Below are 23,267 nucleotides of genomic sequence, written 5' to 3'. Positions count from 1 at the left end.
ATGTGTTTCCATCCTACATGTCCTATCGATTCGGACCACTCATGTGCCACATGAGCGTGACAGCAGCAAAACCCCTTTCGCAATGGTATTTACTTGTTTCTCTATATTACTGCTTGTCTGCTACAAAGGTTTTGATTGCCAATGAAACTATGTGGAATTTTAACTCATGTGTTATGACAAATAGGGCAATTGTGAATCGAGAAACAAAAGAACGTAAATAGACACAGAATTTACGTGGTTCACCAACGTTGTGTTGGCTACGTCCATGGGCAAAAACGGAGAACAAATTGTATTATGACTGCAGTTTTCAGATACAGATTTATGTGCTCTACTCCCATATATATAGACACACATTAGACAGACTGGGCCTAGGAAACATAATCTTATCTCAATTAGGAAACCTAATCCTAAACAAATTCAAGGCATACTAACAAATCTCCACCTTGACTTGAATTCTCCCTTGCAGACGCATCATCATAACACCAGACGAACAAACTTTTCCATTCTTGCCTCAGATTTGCCCTCCACGGGCAACTAACAGCTCATGACTTTAAGCAAGTCCAAACAATGTTGGAATTTGCTCTGCGGGACTGACTTGGTGAACATATCAGCAGGATTATCAGCAGTACCTACTTTCTTCACCTCAATTCTCTTCTCATCTCTTAGAAGTTTCTGATACCTCACATCAATATGCTTAGTCTTTTCATGATGGACTTGATCCTTGGCTAAACAAATAGCGCTCTGACTGTCACAGAAGACAACAGTTTGATCTTGATGTAAACCAAGATCACCAACTAGCCCTTGCAACCATATTCCCTCTTTAGCAGCTTCTGTCAACGCCATATACTCTAGTAGACAAAGTAACTGCAGCCTGCAAAGTTGCTTTCCAACTAACAACAGAACCACAAACAGTGAAAACATAATCGGTCATAGATCTTCTACTATCGACATCTCCAGCGTAGTCAGAATCAGAATAACCAGTCACTAAACAGTGAGTATCACCTCCATAAATGAGACCAACATCAGAAGTACCTCTCAAGTAACGAAAAATCCTCTTCACAGCCTGCCAGTGCTCCTTTCCAGGATTTCCCATGAACCTGCTAACAACGCTGACAGCATGCGCTATATCTGGCCTAGTACAGACCATGGCGTACATCAAACTCCCTACTGCATTAGAGTACGGGACTCGAGACATGTACTCCTTCTCAACTTCGGATTTTCGGTGCAAGATCAGATGACAAATGAATGTTTGTGGCACTTGGAGTATCAATAGCCTTAGATGAAGACATGCCAAATCTTGACAAAATCTTCTCAATGTAGCTCTTCTGTGACAGAGAAAGCTTTTTCTTTTCTCTATCTCTAGAAATCTCCATGCCCAAAATTTTCTTCGCAACACCCAAATCCTTCATATCAAACTCAGCACTAAGCTGAGCTTTCAACTTCTGTACTTCAGACTTCGACTTCGCAGCTATGAGCATATCATCCACATATAGAATAAGATAGACCATAGAACTATCGTCAGCTTTGTTGTGATAGACACAACAATCATACGGACTCCTGCTGAATCTCAGCTTGATCATGTAACTGTCAAACCTCTTATACCACTGCCTCGGAGACTGCTTTAGTCCATACAAGGACTTCTTCAACTTGCACACATAATCCTCCTTGCCCAGAACCACAAATCCCTCTGGCTGAGTCATGTAGATATCTTCCTCAGCAATCCGTGTAGGAAAGCCATCTTCACGTCTAGTTGCTCAAGCTCCAAATCATAATGTGCAACTATCGCAAGTAACACTCTGATGGAAGTGTGTCTGACCACTGGTGAGAATATCTCATTATAGTCAACTCCCTCCTTTTGCGTGAACCCTCTTGCAACTAGACGAGCCTTGTATCTAATGCCCTCATCTGGTGTAGTGCCTTCCTTCTTCTTGAAAATCCATTTGCAAGTGACAATCTTTATCCCCTTAGGCCGTGGAACCAATTCCCAAGTCAGGTTCTTCAAAAGTGATTATATCTCTTCTTGCATTGCAGCGAGCCACTTGGCACGCTCACTGCCTGAAATAGCTTCCTTGTAGGTAGGTGGTTCATCTGCCGAAGGCTCATCTTCGACCTCATTGGCAACCTGCAATGCATATGCCATCATATCCTCAAAACCATACCTCAACGGAGGCTTCACATTTGTCCTCCTAGCTCTGTCAATAGCAATGCTTCTCTGACGAGCTTGTGGATGAACATCCGAACTAGAAGTATCGACGGCTTCAGCAGTAGTGTGTTGATCTTCTCCACCTTGGAGTAGTGATTCACTCACATCGTGAGTGACTTGCAGCTCCACCTGTTCATCAACACCATCCAAATCCTCTGTAGCAATAGACTTCATAGTAGAGTTAAGCATAGAATTTTCATCAAATACCACATTCCAACTGAGAATAATTCTAACCTCTGAAAATGGCCAAATTCTGTACCCCTTAACTCCATCTCCATAACCAACAAATACTCCCTTCTTAGCTCTTGGCTCCAATTTACCTTCACTCACATGATAGTAAACAGTACTCCCAAAAACTCTCAACATAGAGTAATCTGCAGGTGAATCAGACCATACCTCGTACGGTGTCTTGCAGTCAATGCCAGTGTGAGGTCCACGGTTGATCAAATAACAAGCCGTGTTTACTGCCTCTGCCCAAAACTTCCTAGTCAAACCGGCTTGGAAGAGCATGCATCTTGCTCTCTCCAATAACGTCTGATTCATGCGTTCTGCCACACCATTCTGATGTGGTGTATGTCTAACGGTGTGATGGCGAACGATCCCTTCACTCCTACAAAACTCATCGAACTCAGACGAACAAAATTCCAGACCGTTATTTGTTCTCAATCGCTTGATTTTCTTCCCAGTCTGGTTTTCAATTAGAGTCTTCCACTCTTTGAACTTCTTGAATGCCTCACCTTTATGCTTCATCATAAACACCCAAGTCATTCTTGAGTAGTCATCAATCATCGACACAAAATACTTGTGTCCTCCAATAGACTCAACACGTGAGGGACCCCAACAATCCATATGAATGTAGTCAAATGTCCCCTTCGTTCGATGAACACCCTTCTTTGGAAACTTGATGCGATGAAGCTTCCCCAACACACAGTGTTCGCAGAAATCAAGTTTCTGCACCTTATGGCCCGAAAGAAAATCACGATTCGACATGATTCTCATGCCACGTTCTCCCATATGACCGAGCCTCATATGCCACAGCTTGGTCATATCCTTGGTTGCAACCTCGGATGATGCAATATCAGCAGAATTTGCCACGATGGAACCTCTCAGAACATACAAGGTACCTCGTTTCAAAGCTGTCAGAACCACCTTCGAACCTTTCAAAATACGCATTACTCCACCTTCACATTTGAAACTGAACCCCTTACTATCAAATGTACTCAGGGATATCAGATTCTTCGTAATCTGTGGAACATGCCTAACATCGTTCAAGGTGCAGAAGACCCCATCATGAGTCCTAATCCTGATTGAGCCGATGCCAACCACCTTGCAGACAGCACTGTTGGCCATGGTAACGTTGCCCCCATCTATCTGCTCATAAGTGTTGAAATACTCCCTGTGAGGACAGAGATGATATGACGCTCCAGAATCCAAAATCCACACATCATTACAGTGTGGCTGTTCATCCGCAACCAAGGCCAATTCTTCTTCTGAATTTGTGTCATCAGCTTCTGCCACAGTCGCAGAACCGTTAGCATCTTCTTTCTTACCCAATTTCTTCTTTATCCTTGGACAATCAGCCTTCCAATGCCCTGGTTCTTTACAATATCTGCAGATGTCATCTGGCTTAGGGCCTTTAGGACCTTTTGAACCTTTTGAGTTCTGCTTCTTTTTGTCCGAATTTCTTCTTTCCTTTACCCGTAACAGATAATCCCGATGGCAGATCTTCTGTGGCTGAACTCGTTGCCTGTTGACGATCCTCTCTGATGTGGAGAGCAGATCGAACATCCTCCAACGAAAGAGTTTTCTTGCCAGTCATAAAAGACTCAACAAAATTTTCGTAGGATTCAGGCAGAGACACAAGCAAAATTAAAGCAGCATCCTCGTCTTCTACTTTAACTTCAACATTACGCAAATCTAGCAAAATTTTATTCAAATTTTCCAGATGATTCCGAAGGGGCGTACCTTCCTGCATGCGTAACCGAAACAAACGTTGCTTCAAGAGCAACTTGTTGGTTAGAGACTTCGTCATGTATAGACTCTCCAACTTCGCCCAAAGAGCAGCAGCCTTCTCCTGATCCGCAACTTCGATGATAACATCGTCAGACAGGCTCAATATGATGGTCGAGTGGGCCTTTTCGTCTAGGGTTGTCCACTCCTTATCATCCTCCGTAGCCTTATTTGTTTTGAGCGGCTCCCACAAACCCTGTTGCTTCAGCAGAGATCGCATCTTGATCTGCCATAAACCAAAACTATTTCTCCCGGTGAATTTGTCAACCTTCACGTTTAGAGCAAACATCTTCAATTTACCAGAAAACCCTTGCAGCGGAATTCAAAACCCTAATTCGAAAACCAAGGCTCTAGATACCAGTTTGTTATGACAAATAGGGCAATTGTGAATCGAGAAACAAAAGAACGTAAATAGACACAGAATTTACGTGGTTCACCAACGTTGTGTTGGCTACGTCCACGGGCAAAAACGGAGAACAAATTGTATTATGACTGCAGTTTTTAGATACAGATTTATGTGCTCTACTCCCATATATATAGACACACATTAGACAGACTGAGCCTAGAAAACATAATCCTATCCCAATCAGGAAACCTAATCCTATACAAATTCAAGGCATACTTAACATCATGGGTATCCTATAAATAGTTTATGACATAATTTAGTTAATTTTCCAAATTTTCTGATAACTGGCAGAAGAGTGTGCTATGATCATATGCTTAACTTGATACATAACCTGTTGTACAAATACTTGTTCCAGTTCAAGGAGGTTGTTTGATACTTACTCAATCTGCTTATGCCTTGTTTAATTAAAGACATAAATGATTATTACTGTCCTTACATCTTTATATAACCAAGTTAGATAATCATCTTCAAATCTTGAAACTCACTTGTGACATTTTCTCTGTGCCACCATATATGGCTGTAGACTTCTAGTTAACATGTTGTGAAGTTTACTTCTCTCCCTTTCCCTCTGAAAATTCCATACTTTTTAGGCACTTTGAGATGGAAATGGAATGTGTGGAGCCAGTGAAAAAGTTGGATCCAATATTGTTTGACACTGATTGAGTATGTATGAAGTGAGAAAAGTGGACAGTGTCAATAATGAAGCTCATCAGTTGCTTCAAATAAAAGGATCCAATCAAATAAAACAGTAGGGCAGCAATCATCTTGTGCTTTTGACCCATGGCCATCACCCTCTCTTTCACCAATTTCAATTCTTCCTAAAGCTTTAAAGAATGAAAGAAATTATATAGGGGCATTTATATTCATAGCTCTAATAGATGTACTCCATTACTTTACCTTATAATCCCCAAATTAATTTTTAATAAATGAATTATCATCAAGCAAGAAATTGTTATACTATAAAAATAAGAGTTTGAACAAGAGCAAATAAATTTATACTCTGTAGTTGATACTATTATTGAGGTCTAGTCATGATATATTGCTCATATGCTACTTAGTCTTAGATATAGGGTATGTAATATATTAACGCATGCCTGTACCAAAATAATATATTTAATAATATATCATACTAAGAAGAGCTGCTGTAGCCTGTAGGCGCTCTATTTCCTACGCACAACAACAGCGCTGTAACAATAATAATAATAATAATACTCTAAAAGTCTAAACCCTGTAATTAATGGCAGTTAATGGACGCTCGCCTACGCAAACATTTGTCTATTTAAATCATCTCCAAAAATATACTAAAACCTAAAATCGGATAAGTATTTAGCTACTATAGTACTTAAAAACCAATCTTATTTTTTGTTTTTAAGAAAAAAAATATCTATCTTTAGATTTACACTAAACCAATACCTAAAAGTTTTTCAAATTTTGTGAGTAAAAAAGGCATAATATAGAGAATATTCTTTTAAGTTTGAGTTTAGTGTAAATGATTGGAGTAAAATCAATATTTAGTGTGAGATTTACACTAAAATAAGTTTGAGTTTAGTGAAATGGCTGGAGATGCTCTTATGCAGTGAACCGTTCGCAATTACTAGGTACTACAGTTTATTGATATTAATTTAATAATTTAATAACAATATTTTTTATATAATTTCTAGGTAACAATAACATTACAAAGGGTGGTTGTACTAGTTGCAATTTCAATATTTCTATTTCTTTTTCCCCCTTTTTCTATCGTAGTGTAGAGCTATGGGGGCCATAAATTTATTACTAATATTTTAGCATTTTAAATGTAATATATAGTGAGTAAATAGGAATTATAAATATAATAATTTTTATAATTAAGAGAATGTGTGAGTGAAGGAAATAATCAAGGTTAATCAGAGTTTATTCAACAAAGAAAGAAATTAATTCAGATTAAAAAAATAATTTAAGTTAAAAGTTGCTTTTATACTTTCATTGTTAATGTATAATTGAACTCTAGACAAAGAGTTGGACTTAATAGAGTTGATGAACTTACAAGTCTTCCAGTTTTTTTTCATTAGTTTTTATAGTTTCTCCATTTTATTTTCTATCATGGTATTACAACATCTAACTATCCATAAATGATTGTTAATCATATACTTTTCTAATTGAAGGGGCTCATTACTTTGAGTAAAACTGCCTGATTGAAAATTGAAAATGATGAAAAATTGAAAATTGAAGTAATCCTTAATACTACGAGTTAAAACTGTCATCTAACGAATCTGTACAAGTTTATTGAAAAGAGTCTAAACTTTCAATAAAGAATGAAGAAGGCATGATACAAGCATAAATTATAATGAAAATTGAAGAGCTCCTAAATATGAGTATAAACTATTTATTAAATTGAAAATCGTTGCAAGTTAAATATTGAAACAATTGACAGTTAACTTGTGAAGAAGAATTGTTGAAATAAAAAGAATATATATGATTAAAAGAAATAACCAATGCTACAATTAGAGCATTTCAAGAAAGAAAGAAGTCAATTTTAGATCAGTCATAGATAATCAAGTCATAAGTAAATTATTTACTTCATTGTTGGAGTATAATATAGTTGAAAAACAACCAGTACGTAATACTATAATACACTAAACTTTACGCTTTTTCTAGTCTTTTATTTTGTGCATTAATTTTTTAGTTTCCTCATTTTATTTTCTATTTATCAACATATATATCTCTAAGGCTGAGATTTTTATTTTGATTTCCCAACTATTATCAAAAGCTACATTGTTTTTACAGTTGATGGTTCATGGAATCTCGGCCGGCCATATGAGCTTATGTTTATCGAACAAAAATTGAGGCTGTTAAATACTCACTCTGTTCCATGAAAAATGAAACGTTTTCCTTTTTTTGATTGTCCCATTAAAAATGAAATGTTTCCTAAAATGAAAATAACTATATTACTTTTTCATCTCTCTTACTTTATTCTCTCTTCATTAACTCACAAAACAACACTATATAAAATCTTGTGTCGATTCCCAAATGTTGCATTTTAAGTGGGACGGAGGGAGTAACTTATAAACTAAAATTTGTGGCATTATTACATTACATAGGTTTAACATTTGCATAATTTTGGTGCGCCTGCTATTTTGTCTCATTTATCGGCTTAACTCTTACAATTTGCACTCTAAATCCCTTTCATTAATAGTAGGACTATTTTATTATTAATAACCTTCTTATAAAAAAATATTACTACTATTTCATTTATTTATCGAAATCCTCTTGCGCCTGTAATGTCGTAAACACTTGTTGCACTGGGTTAATAATACAAGTGCTTTGTCAACTGCTGACCAAGGGCTCATTTAGTAGCTAGGTTTATAGAATTAGTTTGATAATATGAAAAAATTGAAAAAAATAGTGGAATATAAGACTTGTTTTTATATATTGATTTTGTAATAAAACATGAGTGAAAATTGTGAAATGAGTAAGTGCAATGTGAAATCTATTCACCATTTATAGTAAAAGTGAATCAGAACTCTTAATGGCGGATATACTACTAATAGATGAGGGAGAAATATTAAATTATTTAATTTTGGATGGTTATAATAATATTGATGGATACTAGGTAAGTAAGATAAGTAAATAATTTAACTTGTGTTTGGTACATAATTTAATTGTATTAAAGTGAAATTTAACTGTGTTTATATCCTTATCCGATTAATCCAAACACAATAACTAAAGATTAGATTTAGAAGACCTGTTAATAATTAATATTTTAATTATTTATTTATTATTTTGTTAAAGTTAAAATTACACTATCATTTTTTTATTTTTCATAGTTAGCTTAGGTTATTATGCCGGGTGTGTCATGTCAAATTCGTGTATTTATCGTGTTAACATGAATCAGATTTGGCCTTTGGAAAATTCATATCATATGCAGCTCATATCCGAGTTTGACTAAGTTGGGTTGTTATCATATTGATCCGATAACAACTCAACTCGCACAATTTGTCATTTCTAGATTTTGCTTTGACTTCATTAGGCTATTTGATTTGGAAAATTTAATTTAATTTTCTACGGTTAAAAAATGATCATATAGTATTTATTACTAGTATTTGATTATGGATAGTTGCACTGAATCTGAGTTACTTTAATTTTTTTGTGGAAATTTTTTATTAATCTTTTTATTTATTCGATTTGAGCTGAGCTACTGTGATATTTCTGTTGCAACTCGTTCAATTTCGAATTATTTGATTATGGATAGTTGTACTGATTTACTTTAGTTTTTTCGCTTCAAATTTCTGATTATAATACTATTATTTTTACCGATTGTCGTTCCTGCCAAGTAATTAAATAAATTAATTAAAATGTACTTTAAGTCATTATTGTATAAGTAGCGAGCAATAAACCATAGAACTTTATAGAGTTTGTGAAATGGTTGGCAATTACTACTACTTAATTTGTATTAGTTGGTGGAGCTAACTCACTACTAACCTCAACTATATTATCACCAATATAGATATAAACTCAAATTACTCCAAAAATTGGTCAACATTTGCTTTTCGTCACGTTTAAGATTTTAATGGTCAATGGAGTATTTGCATGGTGAAAATTTAAGTTCATAAATATTAAGTTTCTTGATATATATGCGAACCAAAATTGTACTTTTTCTCTGTAGTAAAGTTATGTTTCTTTTTGGATTGTCTCACTACAGTGTTAAAAAAAAAAATTATCTCACTCATCTCTTTAATTTTATACTCTTTCCATCTCTCAAGTTTATTATCTTTTCCACTTAATTCATTTAACACAATTTTCTTAAATCTCAAGTCTAAATGACTTTAAAAACGAAGGGAGTACATTTATTCTTTCAAGTTTATTATTTTTCCACTTTATTCTCTATTCACTCAACTCATTTAATACAATTTTTTAAAATGAAGGGAATATATTTACCTATGCTCAAGGTTTATTGGAGAACCAAATTATATCTTCACAATTTATGTATATTTAAGGTTCAACCGTCCATATTAATTATTAGGATATTTGTCATTACATCATATTAATTATATATAATACTAATATATGCACTTATTTCATTTTCCGTTTGCTTCTTGCTCATGAATCACTTTTGTGTCAGTAAGACTAATATATGTACTTATTTCATTTTCCTTTTGCTTCTTGATCATGAATCACTTTTGTACTTAATTCTGAAAAATTGAATACCAAAGAATTTGAATAGTGATAATGATCCCCTTGATTTGCATTTGACCGTGTACTTATATATAATGGAAAATGGATAAAATAGGTAAATACAAGAGTCAACAGTCATTTAAATCATAAAGTTTGGTGAAATTTTGGTTAGTCCCATGAATTTTGAAATCGAAATATTAAATAATGAAGTTTTAATTTTTCTCAATTGTTTTATTCATGCACAAAATGTCATTTTTTAACGAGAAAACGACATATTTCATTAAAACTAAGTATTTTTTTTTTTATTAAATTCCTTTATTTTTTTATTTTTTTCTATTAAGGGTTTATGTAGGTAAGACTAAAACTAAATTCCTTAATTTTTTTCTATTAAAACAAAATGTGAAGAATACTGAATGAGATGAAGGGTTTATGTAGGTAAGATTAAAACTAAGTATTTTTCTATTAAATTCCTTTATTAACGATATTATTATTTTTTTAAAATATTGTCATTTTTACCATCACCAAAGGACATCTATTTGTGCATAGACATGACATTGAGAAAAATTAAAATTTCATAATTTAATATTATAATTTCAAAGTTAATGAGTTAGACCAAACTTTAATCACAGTACATGACAATTATCCCAAAAATAAAAAGACAAAAAGGTAATCCACACACCATCGGAATGTTAATCACCAAAAATATCACGAGAAACGCCATACTGAAATTGCTTGTTTTAGAAATAGAAGATAACAATGCAACTTCCGTTTATCGAAGGTCAAATACGTCTTTGCAGAAGACAAACTACTTGTGCTGGCCCACCTACGGCTACGTTTCCAATAGTAACCGGCCACGTTGAAATCAGTGACAGCAAACTCCGACGTGGCGTCATTCTATTGGATCTTCCTTTCAAAATTGTCCACGTCAGGCATTTAGCTGTCTCGCTATTATGAACGAAAATCTTACCTACATAAACCCTTCATCTCATTCAGTTGTTCTTCACTATAGTAGCAATGGCGATATCAAGGGGAAGATCTCTGATCGCAGCTCCTCTCTCTCTATCTATCACTATTTCTCTCCTCCTAGCCGTCGCCTCGGCCGCCGTATTCTTCGAGGAGCGTTTCGATGGTATTATCGATTCCATCTCTGACTATATTTTGCAATCATTTCAGTTCACTCTGCTAGCATATTAGTTTTGAGATATGAGTAATCGTCTTTCACTTGTATGATTGTGCGAATCTCATTGTTTTGATCTGAGGATGTAGTGTAGCATAGGTTTAATCTGCATCCAATCGAGATCTATTTATTGTAGATCTGATGATAATGTCATTTCTCGCAGTCTTATTAGGGTAATTTGATGCTCGTACATGTTTGTTCTGTTCGTTGTAGTTTAGATTAAATCCGCATCTAATTGAGCTTATCTACTTTGGATCTGATTCATTAATCAATTTTATTCAGTTTTTTCTAATGTGTTAGTAAATTCTGGTTTCTGAGTTGAAAATGCACTTTAGTATAAACGGAAATGTCGGAAAGAATATGCTACCTATTCGATGAATTTTCGATGTGACCTTTTATGTAGTGGGAAATTGTTTGTCTACGCACCTGTAGGACGATTGTATAAGTTTGAAAATTGTGCTGTGATTTGGTGGCAGCTAGTGCCACGACAATTATAGGAAAAATCACTACAATCGGATGTCTGTATGTAATGCTGTATGCACATGGATTTGGACGATGTAAATGGGAATTTGTTGCTATTGGATGCTAAAAATATCAACCACAACGAGTCTGATAGAAAATTCATTTTAGTGATAAACCTTCTCTTCGTGTTGGTTTATTTGTTTGCGATAGGCACAATTGACAATTGTCTTGTTTATTAGACTTGACCTACACCTAACATTTTAATGATTTTCCATGCCAAAAATAATACTACTACATTTTAATACATTAATACAAGTACTATTGTTTTAAATGACAGTAGTTTCAATATCTTAGAGGGAAATTATTTTGTAAACTTGTGCAGAACAGACTGAAGTTCAATTGGGTTTGGCCAGACATGTCCTGGTGTCTTCTATTGTTATCCATGTTAATAAATCGTGTGTGAATGTGTGGGATGATGCATCTATATTTTATCCTTTTCCCTGAAAGAACTACACATTCCTATACTGAAAATGCCTTCTATTTTCTCAACAGAAAATCATTTGGCTCTAGAAATGAAAAACAATAATAGATTGTTAAGTTGTTTCTGCCTACATTGGTAGTCTGTCCTAATGTATTTGTTTGCTACACATTATAGATGGATGGGAGAGTCGGTGGGTCAAATCTGAGTGGAAGAAAGATGAGAACATGGCCGGTGAGTGGAATTACACCTCTGGAAAATGGAGCGGAGATGCCAATGACAAAGGTAATTAGTCTGTTTGTCTCCTCTGCAATTTGTGTGTAATGGAGTACAAACTTAAAGTCTTGACTTTTTTTTTTTTTTGCAGGTATCCAGACCAGTGAAGACTATAGGTTTTATGCTATCTCTGCTGAATTCCCTGAATTTAGCAACAAGGATAAAACCTTGGTTTTCCAATTTTCTGTCAAGCACGAACAGAAACTTGACTGTGGTGGTGGATATATGAAATTGCTCAGTGGTGACGTTGACCAGAAGAAATTTGGTGGTGACACTCCATACAGGTTTACACATCTCCCAACCTTCTTGATCGTTATTTTACTTAGTTTGTGTATTGAATGGTATTTGGGTTGATGCAGCATCATGTTTGGGCCAGATATCTGTGGTTACACCACCAAAAAGGTTCATGCTATTCTCACATACAATGACAAAAACAACTTGATCAAGAAGGATGTTCCATGTGAGACTGATCAACTCTCTCATGTATATACTTTCATCCTCCGACCTGATGCTACCTACAGCATCCTCATCGACAATGTGGAGAAGCAAACAGGGAGCTTGTATTCTGACTGGGACCTATTGCCTCCAAAGCAAATCAAGGACCCTGAAGCCAAGAAGGTGGATTTTCTACTTTTTTGTTAGATTGGTTTCCCATTTGCATATCCTGTTATTCTTGTGTTAAATTGACTTTGTTGATACCAATATCAGCCTGAAGATTGGGATGAAAAGGAATTCATTGCTGATCCTGAAGACAAAAAGCCAGAGGTAAATATACCTGTGATGTCTTTAATGATTTTGTCTTTTACTAGAAAGGGAGTAATGCAGAACTCCTGGTGTTGATTTAATGATATGCTAAGAGTAGTTGTCTTTGTTGACAGGGTTATGATGACATCCCCAAGGAGGTTGCTGACCCCGATGCCAAAAAGGTATTTTAATGACATATTTATGGTACCTTCTGCTACCAGAAACTAATATTTGAAATTTTGCTGATAAAAACATTTTGCATTTGCAGCCTGAGGACTGGGATGATGAGGAGGATGGTGAGTGGACTGCACCTACCATTCCCAACCCCGAGTACAAGGGACCATGGAAGGCAAAGGTTTGTTAAATATTCAGTTTGGCTTACTTATATGGCTTAGGAAGCAGACTATAATCTAAATAGCCCTTTTCTGTACCAGAAAATTAAGAACCCCAACTACAAGGGAAAGTGGAAGGCACCACTGATTGATAACCCAGGTTTTTATTGAATTTGACACATTATTTCTGAGCAGCTATTGCATTCTGTTAAGTTGGTTCTAGCTAATTTGGTTTTGGAATAATTGCAGAGTTCAAGGATGACCCAGAACTATATGTTTTCCCGAAGCTGAAGTATGTAGGCATTGAGTTGTGGCAGGTACATTTTCTTTTTTCTTTTAGTCACTTGTATGATTTTAATTTTCCCTCATTTGTGCTCAATGGATGATTCGGATGGTACTCAGCCACTATAACTATTTCGCAGGTGAAATCTGGAACCTTGTTTGACAATGTTCTTGTATCTGATGACCCTGAATATGCCAAGAAGGTAGCAGAAGAAACATGGGGAACGCAAAAGGATGTATGTGTGATTTGTTTCAATTATTTTTTTTCTTTCATCTTTTCCGTACTCAGTTATATTTTTAAAAGAGGATGACACCTGCTATCTATTTATAATTGCCAATGCTGCTGATAATGCAGGCTGAGAAGGCTGCTTTCGATGAGGCAGAAAAGAAGAGAGAAGAGGAGGTACAATTTTATGATTTGCAGAAAGATCCTTTCATTTTATCCATTTATTACTTTGTGTTTCTGTAATTGCTCTTTAAGTAAGCACGTTCTGAAAATTGTGTTTCGATGCTCAGGAATCAAAGAATGAGCCATCTGTTGATTCTGATGTAAGCTTCGTTTGCTTTTGAAAATAATACTCCTATATTTGCCTTACATATGTGTTTAAAGGAAGCTTGAATTCTCTTCACAGGCTGATGATGGAGCAGAGGATTCCGACGCTGAAGGTGAGGATGCTGAGGATGATTCCAAAGTAGACCCCAACGAAGACCCTGTAACTTCGGTTGATGATGATGTGCATGTAAGATCTTTGTTCTATACAATGTCGGTAGTCGCTAATTTTCTCAAGTCACCTACTCCTAGTTCTTATTTTTGTGCTCGTCTCTCTACAGGATGAACTGTAGGGTGTGAAGTGATGGAAAAAGCTGAATATCTCTTACTGACATTGTGCCATCCGGATTGGGTGTAGTGCCCCAAATTTTTCTTAATAGTTGTAGCGCTTTCGGTAGGAAACTTAAATGACAGTTGGACGCTACAAGAGAACGTATTTGTGGCTTGATTGCTTTAATTGAGTTTGCTGTCTGGACTCAAGATATAATCTGATTTTTTGTTTATCAACTTGTCTCAGAATCACTGTTATTCTGTTAAATCTAGAGATTGCAGTTTTCTGATTTGAATATTTTCTTCTTTTCATTAAAAGATTAATTTCCATTAACAACGTTTATATGTTAAACCTATGAAAGAGTCTAAATAAGAAACAGTCAGCTTATTCATCTGAACCAGATTAGCAAAAAAAAAATTAAGAAAACAGAATAAATTCAATCATGACGAGGCTGCTGCCTAAAACAGAGAGTATAAAAGTAGTAAGTGCCTAAATTAATCACCATGTCAAGAGATTTTGGGTGTGGTATAAATTTGAGAGTTGTTAGTATAGTGAATGAGGTCCAGGATATTTTGTATGGTCAATGGTTTGAGCAAATGGAAATCCACCCCTGCATCCATGGCCCGATTAACTTCATCAGGAGTTGAATATGCAGTCACAGCGTGTGGATTCCATAGGCTGCTTCTTCTTTTCTGATGAGTCTCGTAGCTTCAAATCCATCCATTAACGGCATCTAATCACGAAACCACAACGTAATATACAGATATAGCAACCCGGATGTTGTATCTCCATGTTACTCTGGAATGTAAACAAAGTACCTTACAGTTCATAAATATGTAATCAAAGGGAAGAGATGCCTTATTCTTCAAAGTTGTCTCGACTAGATCAAGTGCTTCTTTTCCATTTTCGCAAACATGGAGAGTTGCTCTGAGTTTGTAAAGTATCGTCTTTGCCAGCATGCACAGCGTCCTGTCATCTTCCACCAGGAGCACATTCTTCCCGTTCAATGCCTTATTGTCCCCCACTTGATCATTTTCACTAACCACCACCACCTCAATTTCATTCGCCACGCTCGTTGCTTCATGCTCGACTAGACTATCTTCATGCGAAGATTGAATCTCTTTATTTCTGGATGGTCTGAATTCATGAAGCAGTTGTAGAATGCGGTTTAGATGTGATCCATGCAGGTATTCTATTCTCCTCATCTATGTCTTCTGACTCCTTTGGTTTCATAGAATTTTCTACCCAAACAATTTCACACTGCAACTTATGAACGTCTTGTCCCAAATCACAAGATAGTTCTCAGATTGAGGCTGCATTTGCATCCAACACAATCAGGATAGAGTTGGATTGAGTGCCACTGGTTTCATTGTTGAACTCAGAAATCGTATCAATCACATTAAGAACATTGACAAGATCACTAATTGTTTTGACAATTGAGACTCTAAGACCCAACCTCCTCATCAGATTCTCAGTAGCTCACCTACGCTCGCTACTTGTGAGGAAGAGAATAACGTGGGATGCATATGATCTTGAGGCCAATGGCACCCCAAAACTACCTACTGGATATCCATCGTTGCTCGTCCCTTTACATGCAGTGAAGACTACATTGAATCTAAAGCAAGTGCCTCTTTCGCTACAATCTTGATTTTGCCTCCCATGAGATGAACCTGCAGCACAGAGGTTCAAAGACATTGATAAATCCCTAACAATAAAACATGAAAGAAATAACCGAGTAGTATTATTTAGCTTAACTCACCAAAGATCGGATGATTCCCAAACCCAAACCCGTTCCTTGTCCGAGGGCCGTCTCCTTCACCTGCACGAAGTTGTCAAAAACCAATGCTCGCATCTCTTTTGGGATTCCTTCTCCCATATCATCAACATCAAATATGTAATCCAATCCATCATTTTCTTCAACTCTTGTTATTTGGTTTCGTTTGCTGACCATAGCTCAAACTGAGATGTGGCTTTGTGATGTAAACTTGGTAGAGCATTGCTCAACGAGTTGCATAAAATCTGTTTGAGCTTCGCCCTATCCCCTTTAACGACACTATGCTTGAAGATTGAGCAGTCAGTGGGATCGAGCACAATATCCACGCCTTTCTTCAAGCTGAGGGGATAGAACAAATCCACAACATCTTCAGCAAGCTTTGCTACATTGAATTCCTCCTCTTCCAGTTGCATTTTCTCAGCTTCAATTTTGCTTGTGTCAAGAATAGAGTTTAGTATGCCTAACCATATAAGAATAATAATATTACTACATAAAGAGCCATTTTTAGTACTACAAGAAAAATGGAATTTGAGCATCTAAAAGATACCTAGAAGAAGAAGATCCATTGCACAACTAGTCATGTGGTCTAAGTTGGATGTCAATTCGGGTTCTGGTTTTGCAGTTGCACGACAAAGATCCATGAGGCTGGATATGGCAACAGAGCAGTTGATACGAGCGTTAACATTATTTAGTTAGTTAAATTCGTTTATTGGCTTCTCCAAAGTGAGAGAACCGTCTTGCTTGACGGGCGGGTCGGGCACTTGCCCGCGACAAATATTTATCGATGGCCGATCAGCCCAATAGGAGGTTTATCCTATCAGCGGCATGTATGTCGTGGCAGCCACAGACAAATGCAACACTCTTGTTCATACTCTCGAACTCCGCTTCCATTTGGTTAGCAAGAGCAGTACTAAGAACAAGTTCCACGATGAATGTGACGACTATAACAACAACAACAAACGCAATCACAAGAACAAAAGCTTTGATACCACATATACCTGAAAAATACTTGACATCCATTACTGTTGTATAAAGTATAAAATAAATTCAAAGAAATAAATGTAACTCTAAGGATATAGTATCATATATATACCGATTGAATTCCTCCAACTTCAAGAGTTGAGCAATAAAATATGCGTTGGCTTCCCCTAATCGTGAGGCGAAAACGAGTCAATTCTCCATCATCTGCCTTGTTGCAAGAATAGAAACCGGAATGTTCTTCCACATGGCCATCAACATCCACTGCTTCAACCGAGACAGAACCACTGAGCTTGGTCTCTACGAGAGGTCGACCATCCAGCATTTTGGAGGGCAAGATGAGCGAAGTGATGAGCAACCACTTCTGTGGGATAAGCTAGAGGACGAATTTGTAACACCTGCTTTTATTTTGATACACCTTAAAATTAAATAAAATACCGTCATTGTTTTGATTGGTTGATTTTGGAGATATTAAATGGTTGAATCGTGTGGTGTGGTGAAAGTAGTTGTCGAGGTTGATGTGAGTTTCAAAATTGGAGGTTCATTTATGAGTACTTGGAATAACATCACGGTACTAAAAATAAAATATTGCAATTTAATCAATGTTTTAAATTAAATATTTGGGCCCAGCATCTTATTTTATTTATTTTCGTTAGCCCAATTATCCTTATTTCAATTGGACTAGTGTTATTTTAGCTATTTATTTCAAATCCTTGGTCAACATAAATTCCCTCTCTCCCAAAACCCTTCTATACGATTATAGGAGTATATCCCATCAATATCTCCACTGCCTAAAATCTCTCCAACAAACCAATCAATCTTCACCAAAATCTCTCTCCCAAAACCCTTCTACACGATTATAGGAGTATATCCCATCAATATCTCCACTACCTAAAATCGCTCCAACAAACAAATCAATCTTCACCAAAATCGGATACATATACCTTCCCACCTCTTCAATCAGTTACCACGCAAATCATTCCAATCCCAGCTCAGTTTCTCTTTCTCCTTCTCTACGACGAAAGGTAACTTGTCTTCTATAGCATTTTTTTTCCCTTTATATGAAGGAGAACCGCTGTGATTTTTTATCAATACCTTCTGTTTGAGCAAATTTTGCTTCATCTCAAAGGTATATCCACCAATTACTGAAACTCTCTACATTCCATGACATACTTATCTTCATAGTAGTTCACGAATCAAGCTTCGATCTTTAATGCCATTAGAAGCAAATCTGACTTTCTGCTTTCTTTTAAATCTCAATTCTTTGTCTGCCCAACGTTTGAAATCAAACGATTAGAAATCTATAAAATTTTGGAATGGAATAATGGGAGGATTTTGTGCTTGTGTAGAAGGTGGCATAGAGAGAGAGACCGTGAATTACATGTACGTGTAGGAAGAGTATGGAATAGGAGTAATAGGTAAATACTCCATCCGTCCTTGAAAATTTATTACTGATTTCCTTTTTCATCTGTCTCTAAAAATTTGTCATATTTCACTTTTACCATTTGGCAGTGGATCCTACATTTCACTAACTCATTATCTCCCACATTTTATTTTAAAACTAATAAATAACTCATTTTCCCTCACATTTTATTTTAAAACTAATATATAAAAGTAGGATACACATGCCATCAATTTTTTCAACCCACTTTCTATTACATTTATTAAAATCTGTACTGAGTCAAATGGTGCCAAATTTTAAGGGACGAAGGGAGTAGTTTATTTGTTTGCGTGTGACTACAAGTGAAGTTGGGGAGTACATTCTTTAAATAAAGTAGAGTTGAGTTGGGAATGTGCTAATTTATAATGTGTGAATATATATATATATATATATATATATATATATATATATAGGGTTGTGATCAATGTCGAATCAATTTTAAAGACCGAATTAGAGACCAAATCTGAGCTATTAGATCTAGTTTTTTTGATGAGATGTGCTGCTGTGAAAAATTTTTTGGCTTTATTACAAACCCATTTTACTTCATTATATAGGTTTATTACTTCATTCTGTACTTCAAATGCTTCTACACATACTTCATTCCATCAATTTATTACATTATTCCATGTGTTTATTAAACCATATTAGCGTCATGGCGTTGGTGATAGGTATTGTAGAGAGAAAGAATGACACGCGACGGAGAAACCACATTTACGTACTGGAATGAAGTAAAAACCTACTAGAATGAAGTAATATATTCTGTAACGAAGTTAAATCTTCGTAACATGTTAGTATGACTTATTTACCTTCAGATGAATTAAAATAGGCTCGTGATGAAGGCGAAAATGATTTATAAATTTCTGTATCTTATCCATAAAAAACTAGATCTAAAAGCCCTAATTTGGTAGGGTTCGGTGGTTCGGTCTTTAAGAGTGGATTTGTGGATAATAGGAATATATATATATATATGGTGATGGTTGGGAGTATATTTATTTCTTTCCTTTTCGGTTTAAATGAGTGAACCATTTTAATTGTTTTGCAATGTGTTGGATAGGGAGTATATATGTGTAGTGATGTGGGAGTATTAAGTATATTTGTTGGTTTGACATTTCTTTTGGACTTAATTGTATGGCTAATTAATTAATAATGTTGGTCTATTATTTTGTTGAAAGTTTGTGTCTGATGGAATTAATTAGTAGATGGATATTTTGGTATTGGGCTGTTTTAGCTTATTAAATAATTGGAATTAGTGTTGAGTTAGAACAAGTGTTATGCTTATTATGATTTTCTAGCTGGGAATATATATATATCTTGTTACGGGATAAATTACTTAATGTTAGCAGATTACTCAGGTTTGAATCATAAAATACGAGATAAATTACTTAATGTTAGCAGATAAAATAAGCACACACGTAGGAGGCATGTTCTCTTTTAAACTAATTTATGTTGCTAAGTCTAATTTTGCACATCATATTATTTCGAAAAGGATGAATTTGTGCACGTTGGTTGCGGTTGGAATAGAAAGTGATTGAGGAGTTAAGCTTGGGAGGTGACCTTTCTTTTTAAACAAGGACTATGTCCTAATTACTTTTTATATGAAAGGAGGTGGAAAATATTTGTCTTGCCATATTTTGTGTTTGAATGAACCTGTCTGAAGTGGGTATGCCATGTATGTTTAATCAAATTCGGGTCCCAGTAGGGCTACAAACTTGGTTCTTGGCCACGTTTCTTGTCATGTATGTTCAAATATGGTGATAGTGGATGTGGATGAAAAATGGTTGCAACTGAATTTTATGTGAAATGTTTTTTAGTGTACTTGAGTTCTTTTAAATTAAAACCCCCAAGATTTTGACATGTATCCACTGAGTGCATCAAGTACTCAGCCATGCGTATTATTTTTCTTAATGTGCAGATTGAGCGGTGACGAACGTGTAGTATGTTGAGCAGTGTTCATGGTTAATTATGTCTTGTCTAGTATTGTTGGATATGTCGTGACACGCCCGCATTTTCTAAAGATAGAAAACACGGTTTATCGCGACTAGGGGAGGAATAAAGAAAGGGGGAAACATACATACTTGACCAAAATATTTAAATAACTTGGAAAACGACATAGTATCATCTCAGCGAAGTATCAACTCTAAAAAAACAAAGACTGGACGATAAACTAATTTGAAAGAGTTAGACTCTCAACGATAAAACAATTCTAAAAAAAGGCTCTTAGCGGAAGCGTTCAAGACACAGACAAAATGATGAGTTTGAAGACACAACATATTCAACAATACTAGACAAGACATAATAGTTTGTCAAGCCATAATCGAGTGACCTTGGGTTCTTTTAGTTAAAAAATACCTAAGTACACTAAAAATATATTTCACGTAAAGTTCGGTTGGCCAACCATTTTTCATCCACATCCACCATCACCATATCTGAACATATATGGCAAGGAACGTGGCCACAAACCAAGTCACTAGACCGACCAACTCTAAATAGATAGTGCACGATCTACGGGGTATACACTAACCTGCTCCTGAGCAGGCTTTGCGGCCCTACTGGAACCCGAATTCGATTAAATATATAAGGCATAGTCACTTCAGATAGGTTCATTCAAACTCAAAACATGGCAAGACAAACATTTTCCACCTCCTTTCACATAAAAAAGTAATTAGGACATAGTCCTTATTTAAAAGAAAGTCCACTTCACAAGCTTAACTCCTCAATCACTTCCTATTCTAACCGGAACTAACGTGTACAAGTTCATCCTTTTTGAAAAACATGATGTGCAAAATTAAACTTTGCAAAATAAATTAATTTAAAGACAATGCATGCATGCCAAGTCTATGCTCAAATTATCTTTTATCTTTTCTTAGAAAAATCTCATATCTCAAACTCGTTCCAAAGTCAACTCAAAAATTAAGGAATCAAACTCATCAATTAAGCAAAACACCATCAACACAAATTATACCCCCACCCGTCGGCATTAGTCTTACGTACAAGAGACCCTAATGAATTAAAAATAAAATAGCCCAAAACTAAACCCTTTTCTCAATTAAATTCCAATTAGCCCATAACAAATCATGGCCCAACAAAAGTATTAAAGTAAAGAAAAAGAAACATTAGCCTAATATACTTCCAACCCAACAAACGCCTATGTGTAAAAAGAAAAGAATAAGGATAAATAGTACTTATATAGGGTGTTCGGTTTGCAAGATTGTATTCGAGATTAAATTTAGTGTATTTGGTTCATGAGATTCAACCCACAACTCAATCCTAGATAAATAATCATGGGATAATTAGTCATAGCTAATAACACTACGACTAATATAATCTCACAACTCACGATCCTAAATTGTTTTTTGATATTATTTTATCTTAGAAACCGAACACCACTGTACTATACTCTCTGCCACCAATACGTATATACTCCTTGCATAACACATGTATACATACATATTACTCCCTCCGTCCCGCTTTAGCAGTCCCATTGACTTTTCTGTACTCGTTTTGTAAAAATGATAATAAATAGTTAAAGTGGAGAAATAATAAAGTAAAAATGAGAATAATGTAGATAAGACTTTTCTCTATATTATTCTCTTTTTTACTTTATTATTTCTCCACTTTAACTATTTATTATCATTTTTACAAAATGAGTGCAGAAAAGTCAATGGGACTGCTAAAGCGGGACGGAGGGAGTAGTATATTCCCAACTCAACACATTTGAAAAAAAAAAAGGAGAAATGTTAAAAATATACTCCTAGTCATCACCAACGCATCTGTCTCCACTCCCTCATGAAGACTATAAATTTATTAGATTTTCTTCTCCCTCATGTTAATTTATTAGTTTTATGTCCCGTATAGTAACTATATATTCAATAGATTTATGAAGCAAAATTTAATACTGATGTTATTTATGCCATGGCTAATGGGCCTTTCGGATGCCCGGCCCAAAGATATGCGTGACCAAGTAAGTGGATTTGTCAATACACATCTTTTGTGATTTGTCAATACACATCTTTATGTAATGTGTTTTGTAGTCTTTATGTATGGTGATTTGTCAACCTATAATTTTTGGACCCTTTGTCTCTTAACTTGAACACGTGCATTTTGAAATAAATTTTACTTACATAAGAAAACATAAAAAGTCATATAGGTGGCCCATTACCGAATCACTTGTCCAAATTTGATTTTAATATATATAAATGCAAAATAATATTATAGTGCTTGGCATTGCATAAAACGCTAGGTTTCCTAGTGGGGTAGTAATTTTCTACCATAATACTAGCAAACTCCTTAAAAAATAAAAGAGTAAAGGTTTATTGAATTTCAGGTATAACTACGAGCCGTCTTATTGAGGCCCATCTAAAGTTAAAACTAATTGTCCATAAGATTTTCATTAAAGCCATACAAGTCATCTTATTCTCAAGGCCCATGCCAAACTGAATTTATTTACAAAACTCTAAAAAAAAGGAAAAGTAGAAGATAGTTTACGAGTAAAAAATTGGTTCGGACATATTAACACGCGGTTTGTCCAGTCAATTACAATTACAAAAGATAAAGAAAGAGAGAGAAGAAACAGTGAGAAGGATAGTAACTTCTATGCTCATCCTCGTACTCAGTTAAAACACAATATCAATATTGCATAAAAATGAACTTGCATTAGTATTAAAAATCATAGATTCTTAATACCATTCAACATCACCAAATTTTGAAACTTTCAACATCTTAACCAGTACTC

At 35.4% G+C, this 23,267-nt stretch overlaps 1 protein-coding gene and 2 long non-coding RNA genes across 5 annotated transcripts; 2 read left to right on the top strand and 1 right to left on the bottom strand.

Annotated features, from left to right (window-relative positions):
- The first annotated feature begins 10,741 nt into the window (after window positions 1–10,741).
- Window positions 10,742–14,637, top strand: LOC125222140 (calreticulin-like). The gene is made up of 14 exons (XM_048124616.2): window positions 10,742–10,899; window positions 12,065–12,172; window positions 12,255–12,447; window positions 12,523–12,781; window positions 12,872–12,928; window positions 13,042–13,089; window positions 13,176–13,262; window positions 13,342–13,399; window positions 13,489–13,556; window positions 13,662–13,757; window positions 13,877–13,924; window positions 14,038–14,070; window positions 14,154–14,261; window positions 14,353–14,637. The coding sequence occupies exons 1-14, from the start codon at window positions 10,785–10,787 to the stop codon at window positions 14,362–14,364; spliced, it is 1,290 nt and encodes a 429-aa protein (XP_047980573.1). The 5' UTR covers window positions 10,742–10,784; the 3' UTR covers window positions 14,365–14,637.
- A 468-nt stretch (window positions 14,638–15,105) lies between these two features.
- On the bottom strand, window positions 15,106–17,494 carry LOC125222141 (uncharacterized). Of its 3 annotated transcripts, XR_007176481.2 has the most exons (4): window positions 17,210–17,494; window positions 16,664–17,114; window positions 16,102–16,576; window positions 15,106–16,012 (listed from the first exon to the last, which is right to left on the bottom strand). It is a non-coding gene; the product is annotated as an uncharacterized LOC125222141 (long non-coding RNA). The 3 variants fall into 3 exon arrangements; XR_007176480.2 differs by having other exon boundaries at window positions 16,102–16,548; window positions 16,664–17,480; XR_007176479.2 differs by having other exon boundaries at window positions 16,664–17,479.
- Window positions 17,495–17,907: 413 nt separating this feature from the next.
- Window positions 17,908–22,537, top strand: LOC148934044 (uncharacterized). The gene is made up of 3 exons (XR_016135471.1): window positions 17,908–18,119; window positions 18,444–18,512; window positions 22,189–22,537. It is a non-coding gene; the product is annotated as an uncharacterized LOC148934044 (long non-coding RNA).
- Window positions 22,538–23,267: the final 730 nt, after the last annotated feature.

This window comes from Salvia hispanica, chromosome 1, assembly GCF_029641045.1.
Source record: "Salvia hispanica isolate PSC_SH4W2 chromosome 1, Shi_PSC_v1, whole genome shotgun sequence".
In the NCBI taxonomy this organism is placed as follows: Eukaryota; Viridiplantae; Streptophyta; class Magnoliopsida; order Lamiales; family Lamiaceae; genus Salvia; species Salvia hispanica.
Note: the sequence above shows the minus strand (reverse complement) of the source record. Positions and strands in the feature narration are given on the sequence as shown.